The sequence below is a fragment of the Pomacea canaliculata genome, linkage group LG9, assembly GCF_003073045.1.
Source record: "Pomacea canaliculata isolate SZHN2017 linkage group LG9, ASM307304v1, whole genome shotgun sequence".
NCBI classification, from domain to species: domain Eukaryota; kingdom Metazoa; phylum Mollusca; class Gastropoda; order Architaenioglossa; family Ampullariidae; genus Pomacea; species Pomacea canaliculata.
In genome coordinates, this window is record NC_037598.1 from 25,704,601 (window position 1) to 25,716,641 (window position 12,041).

The following is a 12,041-nucleotide window of genomic DNA, read 5'->3' on the forward strand; positions in this document are numbered from 1 at the left end:
TGTTTGTTTGCTATGTATCAAGTGTATTTATCAGTGTCAGTGTCAGTCTGTTGTGAGCTGTTTCTGATGGTTTGTTGTTGTCTGTATGCACTCTTCACTCGCTGCTCACTACATTTCGATTGCCTTTAATTGCGTGTCAGCCACTTTCATCAACAGATATTAACATTTCTTTACATCCAACATTTGATGCGGCTGACTACTTTTAATAACATCCAGGCCCCGAGTCCATCGCTTTTGTATTTTCTAACTCACATCTCTATAAGTGCTAGTGTTTACCTGCTGAATGTTTACCTGATTTCACAACGTTAACGTCGGCTACAGATGGACAGATGTTCTCACCCAGACAACCAGTCTACTTCAAACTGTCAGATTCATCTCTACGAGCTGTAACTCAGACAACAAGTTCGCTTCTTTTCTGCCATCAGACACTTCAGAAAACATCAAAGGAACGTGCATCTCAAAAGACGCGCATGCGTACCACAAACTGCATGGTACAAGCTCTCCACAAACTATTCCTCTTGCACTCAGGAAATCATTGCTAAATATTGTTTTGACAGCCACGTGAGTAGTGAATTCCGACATGAGCAGCTCAATAGGAACTCAAACACAGATATAAACTGAGCATTTAAAAATTTAAGTGCATCGTTTTACCTTTGTGATTAGAGCTACGAAGCTTCAAGTCCCACATGAGGCTACTTGATGGAGATAATTACAGTAGTTTATCCAGCTTCCTACAACGGTCAGATCAGGTTAATCCAATGTTCTCAACAGTCAATCGAAATGTCTAAGTAGTCGTTTAACTTCCTTTTCGCAAACTTTGTTACATCATGACAAACACAGCATGTATCTAGAATGTTATTTTATTAAGAGAGGTAACTCGCGGGATCAGAGGCTCATCGGCGCCACAGCACGGTGAAGGGCCAGGACATGAAGTCGCCTTCCAGAAGTTTCCCGGAGATGACGTGGTGCGGGCGGAAGTTGCGGGCAGTCATGAAGTCGACGACAAACTGACCCCCAAAGGTCGCGCGGCCCTTGACGTGCTGCCACTCCATCCACACCAACGGCACGTCCAGCGTCTTCCACAGATCCCGTGACCCCTCCAGCACGTGACCCTCGTGACTCTCCACGTCTATCTGAGAGATCACGTGACACACTCGTTATTAAAGAAAAATAAGAAAAAAAAATGGAACATGTCAGCACCCATCCTCTATCATCCGAAGGTTTGTGACGTCGTCATTAAGTATAAGTAGACAGGGAGGAACGAGGATTATGGGAGGTATCTAGCTTTCCTGATTTCCTGGTGTGTGTGTTAGCAAAACATACAGTAGAATGTAAATGATTGTTGCATGCAACCACGCTCGTACACAGAGGTCTACACACAACACAGAAAGCTACACAGTGTGTGACACCAACCTTGAGTGCTGCCCGTCGGAAGGGTAACATCTCCAAGATGCGATCCAGTTTGATGGCGTAGGCCAGGGTCAGGTCGTGTGTGAACTGTCTGCCTGCTTCGTTGACCGTGAACAGTGTGCTGGTGTTGGCGGCCTGAGTGGCCAGAGTGACGTGTCCCTCGCGTGACGACACGGCGTTCTGGATGACGTGCACCAGGCCGGCGTGTCCGAAGTCGAGAACAGATCGACAAAGGCGGAGCGCGTTGGCGGCGATGGGCTCGATGGCCACCACTGTCCTCTTCTGGAGAGCGGCTTGCAGCGCCACCAGCCCCACATTGGCGCCCACGTCGATGAGGGGCAAGTCACGTGACAGAGTTAGAAAACTCTCGATTTCTTTTTTCTCAAACATTCTTCCCTTCAGCGCACGTTCAGGGACAGTTCGGTCGTATTCCGCGGACAGAAAGCCGTAAAAAGTCAGGTTCCCGATGTCTGTGGACAAACTAATCGGGCGGAAGAGTTTCGACGGCCCACAGTTCAACCTCCTCCATCCTTTCTCATCACGTGACATGAGGACACTGTTGTTGTCTGTTGTAATGGGCTGGGTTTCCACAGAGGCCACAGGGAGTAGTCTTATGTTCTCGGTGACTTTATTTCCCAAACCGGTCTTTTGATTACTTTTCTCATCACCTTGGGCTTGTTTCATCAAGTTTTCCTTACGATTGAGATGATGATAGTTGATGAGGAGGATGATAACCGAGATGATAATGTAAGATATCGCAAAGATCGCTGTTTTTATATTGCGCGGCATCGTCCGCAGCTTCGGCCTGAAACACACGCAGTATGTCATCGTCCAGAGTTGCAGACCATGGAATGAGCAACAGTCTTGAGAGCAGTAGTGATGCGAACATTGTAACTCAGTTGCTGATGAGGTTATACAGACAGTCGTCAGTATGAGTGTTTGTATCGACTGTATGTATGAGTGAAACAAATAATTTTGTTTACATGTGTAACTCCGTGAGTGAGTTGGTTACAAAAATTATCCTGGACAAGGCGTGAATTTTGAGTTTGTACTGCTAAAGAATACAACTTAGTTTGTCTGTCAGTAAACATCTAGAATGCTTTGATCATGTTGAGTACAAACTTGGTGTAAGCACATGAAAACATAAAACTTGCAGACAAACTAAACTGCTCCCCTATACTATCTAGGTGTAAATAATCAAATGTTGTCAGCCTTCTTTCAGCAGAGGTCTAGCAGCAAACAAAGTTAGTAGAAAGGTCAACAGGAAATTTTTGACCACCGTGAAAAGGTGACAGACATCAGTAAATCCGTAAAGTTTAAACTAAAATGTTTCTCCTACATACCAAAGGAATGATCACAACAATCCGAGTTCAAGCATGACAATAATAACTCTATAACTAATAACAAACTCTTTATCAAACAAAAACAAACAAACAAACAACCCGCACTCTTCCTTCTGGCTACTCTATGTCTCCTCTTTGAAACAACAAAGTATTGAATTCTAACAGAATAAATTAACTTCCACTTTCGAGAACACCAAGGTTAGCTCCCATTATATTGACATGCTCATTACGCCCCCTGCTTCTGGACATTGGCTACGGCTTGGGTAGTCGGCCTCAACCTCTTCCGTCTCCGTTTTGTATTTAATGTGGGGATGATATTCCTGAAGGAGAAGTGACCATCTCATTAACCTCTGGTTAGAGTTCTTGGCTTGGGCAAAGAATACCCGAGGGTTATGATCACTTTCTAGCTCAAGAATGCTTTTCAAGACATGGCACCTTTTGTCGCAATTTTAAGTATTTTAGGTATACTATCTACTAAATGTGTGCTAAATACAACAGAAGATTCAATGGTTCTGTCGAGCATTTGTAGTGGCAAACGATTACTAGACCTGGTACAACACATACCTGAAACGTTGGCGAACAACTTTATTCCCTCACGTGGTGATTCTCTCATGAAGGAAGATCAACAGAGGTGTATTCAGTGGGTGCTATAAACAAGTGTAGACCCTGCCGCAATAACTTTTTTGATCAAAGCAGTTTACCCAATGTGGGACTACAGGTTTTATTTTATACAAGTTATTTTTAAAGGCCGATGTCGAAATGGGCGTTTTTAAAATGGTTTCGCCCGTGCGAGGGAAGGTAAGAGTACCCGGGGTGGTGTACCAGCGGTCAGTTTTCCCTAATTGCTACCCTGGCCCCGAGGCCGGGTGGAGATCGCAGGCAATAAAACGTCTTTCTCAGCCGAGTACTTGGTGTTGGCGGTTACAAAGTTGAAGTGAAACGGTTTGCAGCTGAACATACTGTCACAGTCAGGGTTAGGACCGACAATTGAATGTCTTCTCCATCAAATAAAAACAAAAATAAGGGAGAAAGATATGAACAGCGGAAATGACACAAACGCAAAGACAACTGAATTTTAAAACTTTATTTTTAATGCTTTCGTCTATATGTCTTTATCTTTGTATAATCTATATCTTTCTTCGCTCATAAGGGATGATAGCATTCAATATTTTCAGTTTATTCCCCTGGTGACTGACATAAAGTACATCTGTTTGGGTGCAATGTGCAAGTACTTTTACAAATGGGGAACAATTCACACTTGTAACACTTGTAACACCTGTAATACCGAGTCCATCCACCATCTACACTAGCGACCCCGCGGTCCATGTTTGTCTGTTGGTGAGTACAAGGTGAAGAACATTGTAGGTCACGTTCATGAACATTCAGTCTCGTGCATCTCTTGGCTCCAAGTGAACATTTCAAAAATGGGTGGACACGTGCTGATCATCTTTGGTTGTTCTCACGGACATAATATTGTCTGTACTCTGTAACTAGTCTCCACTAGGTGACTTTTATTATGTAAGTGAAAGAATGTACCTTGCAGTACATAGGGGATTATCTCCATTCAATATAAAAAATTCGCTTAGTGTGCCAATGTGGGACATGTCTATGATACATTTGTCAAAACTGCTGCCACGGATCTGCAGTCGTTGACTTCTTGAAGCGCCAGTCTGTCACAGTTTCACTTCAAACAAAACAGTTTTCTCTGACCGACGGGATCAGCGTGATGACAGATGCAAGGCATGCATGTCGAGAAAATTCACATCACACTGATGATGCTACTCTGGTATCGACCCACAAGGTTCTAAACCTTCAGCACATCACCAAAGGATGACGTGTGCACCCAGCGGCACTTGGTGGGGAGTGCGAGAGGATGTATGAAAGTCTGAATGCCTCAGATGCCATTATTCAAGAGGAAGTTCTCGACCGTAACCTGGCAATTAATAAGTTAGTGAGAACTAAAGTTGTAAGAAACATCAACGAGAGGTGGCACGTTGCTAAAAGAGTAAAAGTTGGGATTAAAAAAAAACAAAAACAAACTGGCGCAAGGTAGAAAAGCGAACCTCGGCTGACTTGACGCCCTCAGCTCAGTGACATTCAGTGGATTCTGAATGTTACGTAAATCATGAGATGAAGGGGGATCGAAAGTGTTTGAAACTGTGCAAATAAATTAAATTAATGTCAGTTGCAAACTACATTTTGTTATTATTGTTGCTCTTTTCCCCTCTCTTACTCGTTCGGTTGTCCAAACGGAAACAAACCTCACCAGAGCCAAACAGCGGTGTATATACAAGCTCTGCCCTCTTGCTTCCAGCCTCTGATGTTGTTGTACATTTACAGATGACTTCCCAGCAGTGTATGATGAGTAGCTGCCATGGAAGTGCAGAGTGTGGTAAGAAAATGGTGTAGTACCGCGGTTCTCAAACGGGGGGCGCGAAGGTGGTTATTTTTTAAAAGTTTCTTACACCGGCATTAGTGAAATTAGCTTACATTGCTGGCTGTGGGGGGCGCGCGGACCTACCTATGTTCGTCAGGGAGGTGTCACATGTAAAAGGTTGAGAACCGCTGGTGTAGTAGAAAGGACATCGAATTCATGAGATGGACACGACTGTCATTTGGTCCGGGTAGTAATTGGAGATGACTGGCCGCGAGCAGTCCGCACCTCGTGTACTCCTACCTTCCCTCGCACGGGCGATACCACTCATTTCTCCCAGATGGGAAGATATGGGCACCCGTTCGTTTCTCCTGAACTGTTGGTAACCTCCTTTTTAATTAAGAAATAATCCCCAAAGACCGCTAGTGCATGTGCAAAGCACACAGAGAAGATTACGATTTTTAACCCTTTCAGAATCTGAAGGGTTGTACACGAGTAATTGTTGTCATTGTGATGGAGTGAGCATCAATATGGCTGACAGATTCCAAGGTATTTACTGAAAAGACCTTTTCCCCAGATTTCTTAAACATATGCCTAATAAGAAAATATGTCCCTCTGTACAAAATTAACAGTTTTCAAAAACCAGCAAGAAAAATCCGTCAACAAAACTATAAATTTATCAGAGAAATACCGAGCAAGATGAGCGAGAATTTGTTTTGCTCGTACATCGTCTGTGGTATTTTCTTTTTAATCGTTTTGTAAGATGTCTTTAAAATCAATTTTGCAATAAAATTACTTATACAAACAACCATTTGTTATGAAAAATAAGTGATATACTTAGATAATTTTATACAAAAGTCCACACTCTGGAGACATTTTGAAACAACTTACAGTGATTGCTAGGTCCCCTGGAGTTCAGCAAGGAAGGTGAGGACAATTTAACACTTCTCCAGTTCGTTTACTTCAGTACCTAAGATACCTCGACTGGAGGTGGTCATTTGCTAAAAGTTTAAGTTTGCAGTGAACTTCAATAAATGCCTTCATTTACACGTAAAATACGCTGTTCAAAGCCATTAATAAATTTTATTTGTTATTTTTGAAAAAAAATTTGAAAGTAGTAGGACGTTCATAGACTGAGAGACTATCCTGTAGCCAGACCTACCTATCCACTTTACTTGGCTAACTAGCCGACCTTGGAATCCACAAAAGATCCTGGTATATCCAAAAGGTTTTGTACTCGCTGCGTTGTGCAGCTTCGTATCAGGTTTCTGTAATATTTCAAATCTTAATGTACACCAGTCCTCATTCACTCAACGGTAAACTGTTATCTTAGACCTCCATCAACCGGCTTAATGACCGGAGCTCGTCATCCGGATCATCAAAAATCACGGATAATAATAAAAAAAAATAATGTTAGAATAGCTGTAATAACACGAACTGCTTGATTTTCGATGTTAAAGTCCAATGAAATCTTACTAATTTATTCCCTTTTTTCCGCCCGTTCAACAATTTGCAGTGTCTTAGCAATTGAAACATAACATTTTTATATTCACTACCACGCCGGACCCCGACATCTCGACCTCATCTCACAGTTGTCTAACCCTGAGGTGCGGACGTCAACTCGGTACAAGGTGTCGCCCACAGGGACGGTGCGACCCACACAATCTTTTGACAAGAAAAGCGTTGAAGCAGAAGACAAACGTCAAAACTTATTGACGAATGACAGTCGTTGGAAGCAGCCTGCCAACTTGTGGCATCTGAGGCGATAACTATACAACATAAAAAGAGTGCAACACGCCAAGAGATGTGTTATAAATGTTCTTACCTTTGAGAAAGTAAGGTAGTTATGGGAAATAAGATTTGTTATGTATGGGAGATTTGTTATGTATGACGATTTGTACAGTGTATACTTAGTACAAACGAACTAAATGCAAGTAATGCAGAAGATTCATTAATTTTTGTAATTGCGATTTTTCACACAAGACTGTTGATGCGACCGTTTGGAGACAACTGTTCCCAAAATAAATCACAGTTCCGACATTGAAATTATGTGTCTGTCACATTTTCTTCTGTAACTCCAGTATTCTCTGATTGTTTGTACTCTGGTGACAAACGTACTGACATATTCTACAAATATCTTATATACCTTTTTAAAAAATCTTATTTCAAAGACTGAAACTTGACGCTCGCAATGAAGAATTCCACTTAAACTTTCAGTCGATTGTGTTTTTCATATCATTTATTCTGTGTAATACCACGTGACGAACACAAGGGACGAAATGCGTTTCCTACCTTAAGACCATTAAATAACGAAAACCGTTTTTCGTATTAGATTCGCATTGTTTTAAAAGAAAACTTCCAGTCATTAAAACTGAAAAAAGAAGTAGTAAGTTGAAAACACTGAGTTTATAGATTTTTAAATGTGTTTGTTTGTTGTTTCCATTAAATTTGGTGTGTATAGAATGGTGCTGTGGGCTTCTATTAACCGTTTATTTAATAATAATATATTTATCTACTGCAATGGTTATTCTGATTGAAACAGGTTAGGTAGAGGCTTGCAAACCAAAGGCAACTTTATCCTAAATAAACAATGCGAATGAAGGCTGCGTCTCCTCATAAGACCCTAATAAAACAAACAATACTACCTTACTATGAACAAATAATAAAAACGCAACCAACCCTTCATACTCAGCTACATTTACATCTTCATCTGTTTACATCAGGCAGCTGTTGTTGTTTGTATGCAGTGTAACTCGCTTAATATGAGGTTACTGCGGGGAAAAAAACGAAATTGAGTAAAAGTCGCAGAAGGTTCTTATTCACACACTTTGTTGTAAAAATGCAATTTTTTTTTTCGAATCAACTTGTCAAAATCCACCGCCGTGGTAAATATTTTCCATACATGTTCAGAACAGTGCACCCAGGTGTTTAAACAACTTTGATTTGCACTTTAATTCGCATGATTGAGTGTTTATGAGCAAAAGTAACATGCGGAGGTTTACATATAGGGAGCACGAGGGGGAAACTAACTTGCTTTTGTTGTCAGTGGGTTCAAATCCGTCAAAAGATGTTTTATAGAAACATTTCGAATGACTGATTTTCAGTTGGTTTTAAAAGTTGTAACCCTTCCTTCTTTAGGAAAGACAAGTTAACCCTAGGGGTGCACCTAGCTCAGCTCAGGGAAAATAAATATCATGTCTTGAGTGCAACAGAGCATGGGGTAAGTACAAACATTACTCTCACAGACTTTTCTCAAAATAAACTGATTGAAATCCACCGCCGGGATAAACTTTCTCTAGAAGCTTATTACATAATAAACATATTCTCTACACATTTATTACAGTGCAGCCATGTTTTAAATTGTTGATTTTTATTTCATTAAGTAAGAAATTAAGCAGATGTTTATAATCACTGCTAACAAAAAGGAAATTGTTTCTAAAGCTCTCTTTGAAGCTAATTGAATTTGGGTCACTTACGGTCTAAAAGTTATATTTTAAAGACTTTTTAAATTTTTTTCCAGCAGTATTTTCTGCCAATAAGTTTCACATGCTGACAGAATTTAAGCCAACCTCAATAATATTATCTACCACAACATGAAAATAAGCCTCCAAATAAACACACAAAATGATCTGCTCAGTGTATACCCAGCTATTCTGACCCTGGAAACAGACACAACAACACTTTTATACACACGCACGCACGTACACACACACATGCACACTAAGCCACGTTATCTCTTAATTTCGGTTACACACATGCACGCACGAACGCACGCGTGCGCGAGCACACACACACACAGACAGACACGTATCCCACAGGTCTTATAGTACATCGCAGCTCTAATAACACTTCATGATATTTGTATAATGTGGGTGTGGCAATTAGTTTGCAAAGAAATAGAGTTAGCTACAGCTATTGCAAGCCTAGCGACAGGACAGAAGGGAAAAAAGCTGAACAAGCGAGAAAGAGGTAAAGAAAAAGAAAAAGAAAAAAAAAAGGAGTACCACACACAGCTCGTTACTCTCATTCACTCCAGCAAAGTTCACACAGTGTCAGAACAGAGAAGATAAAAGTGCGCCCATTAGCACGCATGCGTAGACCTCAGCAAAGTGCGGACAACAAGCACAGTACCTGTAGGTGTTGGTTAGAGCAAAATATTTACACCGAAATATATTTGTTGGTGTCTTTGTAGTATGTGTAAGCTAAATTTTTCTATCGAATTCAAAGACACGTATTTTAATTTCATCGGATAACTTTCACAATGTTAAAATTTGAATAAGCATGCTATATCAGGCTACTGGTATACAATCAACGGTCGTCAAGACGATGTATCTTTCGTTTGTTTGTTTGTTTGTTTGTTTGTTTGTTTGTTTGTTTGTTTGTTTGTTTGTTTGTTTGTTTGTTTATTCGTGTTGCACAGTTGTTGCTAAAGACTCCTCTGTAAGAAGCCGTTGGTGTGTAGACAAGACATCTTGGTATCGTAGGTTTCCTATCACAGCTCAACACTGAGCAAGGATGAGCTAACAAGACTTTATTGTCTTATGACTGTACTGTGTCCCCTGTATTTTAATAACTGATTATATTCTATTCACAAAAATATATTTATAAATAGTCACTTAAAATAATTGTGTGGTTTGGTTATGTATGGATGTTTGTATCGTTTATTTCTTTAGGACTTTTGTTTTTGATCATTCCTTTTTAAAAATTGTTCATTCCTTATTGGCCATCTTTATTATGTTTTTTCTGTTCTGTCAATCGAGTTGTTTCTTTCTTCCTTTCCTTTTTTTCTTCACTTTCTTCCTGCCTCTACGGAGTCGATCACTTCATCTACTGTTTATTTATAGCACATATAATATTAATTGTCTACTGAAACTATTTTGCTTTTTGTTTTTTCATGTAGGTCACTTCATATTATTTTTTTACAAGTGCTAAGTTTCTAAATTCTAAATTTCTAAATTCTAAATTTATTTGTGGGATGAGGCACTGTCGGAAAAGGGTATCATGCTGAAAAAATTTCTTTGCAGAGGAATATTGGTTAAACAGTCGCTTTCAGCGAGTATAACTCTAGCCAAGATTTAATTTTAATAGTTGAATTTAAATTCCACTTGTCCATGTCCTCGGCTTACAGTGTAGTGCCTTAGTGGCTAAAGTGTTACAGGGTTTTTGGGTTTCTCGTCAGAACTCAAATATTGTCCACAGGAGGGGGACACACGGGTGACAGATATGGTGATTGCCACACGGTTCACGACCTCCCAGCTCTGCTCTTCTCCAGCAAAAGCTTTACGACTTGTCAATAAAACACAATAATGAAAGTTTTATTATGGGAAAATCATTCAGCAATGCTGCTTATCTAAAATGGGCCCCAGTACTAACTGTTTTCTCCTTATTCTCAATGCTTCAATAGCAATAAATCCCATTTCGCCACTATAAATCCTCTCATACATACATTAACATTGCTCTTCCACTTACTCCTGTGTTGCAGTGTCATGTGGGATTGCCGCAGGGAGAAAACTTGTCACCTCTACTTTTGTGGCTGTTTTTAAATCACCTAAAAATATTTCTTTCTCAGTATGTTTATGGACTGGTATTGCTGCAAACCCTAGCAAATAAATATGATGTAATATTGTATGTTGGTCATTATTTGTACTTATTTTCGCTTCTGTATGCTGATGATACTGTTATACTTGCGGAAACTGCCAGTGACATGCAGAAAGCACTAGATGCTTGAAATGTTTATTGCACAAAATATGGTCTTCCACTAAATACTAAAAACTGAATAAACCATAATATTCTCACGTGAAAAGGTAAAAAAAAATTCCACATCTTTTTTCAATGGTAGAAACATTGAAGTGGTATGGGAGTGTAAGTACCTAGGAACAATTTTCAATTATAATAGCAAATTTAATAAGGCTATAAAATTAAATACATACTGGCAAACAAAGCTGTATTCTCAATGATAAAGAACTGTAGAAAACTTTACTTGCCTTTAGACATCTAATTTAATCCCTTGGATAGTTGTTAAAACCTATTTTGTTGTATGGAAGTGAAATCTGGGCTTTTTAATATCTTGATATTTGTGATAGGATGCAACTGATATTTTTGAAAATGATGTTAAATGTTTAAAACTAGCCACACTAACATGCATGGTGCTGGGTGAACTAGGCATTTTTCTTGTCTCAATCTGAAGCCAAATATTTCCTAAGGTAGAGAGGAGGTGATTTTTAACCCCTCAGTCGAGGACTCTGAGCATGTTGGGAACTTTACACTTTACACAACATTCAGACATCAAAGAAGTAGTTCCAGATAGAATGTAGTCAAGCAGACCCTAGCTTTGTCCTCGGTCCGTCACGTGGTCAGAGGCGAGTCTCTAAACAGGGACACCATGGGATACCCGGGATACCTATGTTTCTCTTTTCATTTTTTCGCCCCGCGTAATTTGATTCCTTGGAAACTAAACACCTGCATCCAAATTCATCTGTATTATTATTTATTCTGGTAACACACAAAGTAAAGTGTATTTGCAAGTTACAGATTTTAGAGACATGAATGACCAACATTAAGACATCATCGGTTCCTACCTGTTGCTTTAACTTGTACGTTAACAACTCCCGAGGTTCCACCCCAATTATTCACTCCTGTGTAAGACACAAACCTAAGTAAGTCGAAGAATAATTACACAAGGACTGCGGGGACCGTGCTGTGATAAACTGAATGTGGAGCTCCTGTCTCAAAACGAATTTTCATCATTTTATGCTCCGCCCCTTGCTACATACGCGCCTGCTCACAGACCAGTCGTACAGACGACCAAACTTCCACAAATTTAAAGACCAACCTGAACGGTTAGAGTCTTTTTTTCAGTATCAGTAGATGGAGGCGACATAAACTAACCTGTAAATTGTAGTCTCCAAAAACCC

At 40.0% G+C, this 12,041-nt stretch overlaps 1 protein-coding gene across 1 annotated transcript; it reads right to left on the reverse strand.

Annotated features, from left to right (window-relative positions):
• Window positions 1–854: 854 nt before the first annotated feature.
• Window positions 855–11,737, reverse strand: LOC112571565. The gene is made up of 3 exons (XM_025250637.1): window positions 11,706–11,737; window positions 1,414–2,215; window positions 855–1,133 (listed from the first exon to the last, which is right to left on the reverse strand). Exons 2-3 carry the CDS (start codon window positions 2,197–2,199, stop codon window positions 894–896), a joined length of 1,026 nt encoding a protein of 341 aa, XP_025106422.1. The 5' UTR covers window positions 2,200–2,215; window positions 11,706–11,737; the 3' UTR covers window positions 855–893.
• Window positions 11,738–12,041: the final 304 nt, after the last annotated feature.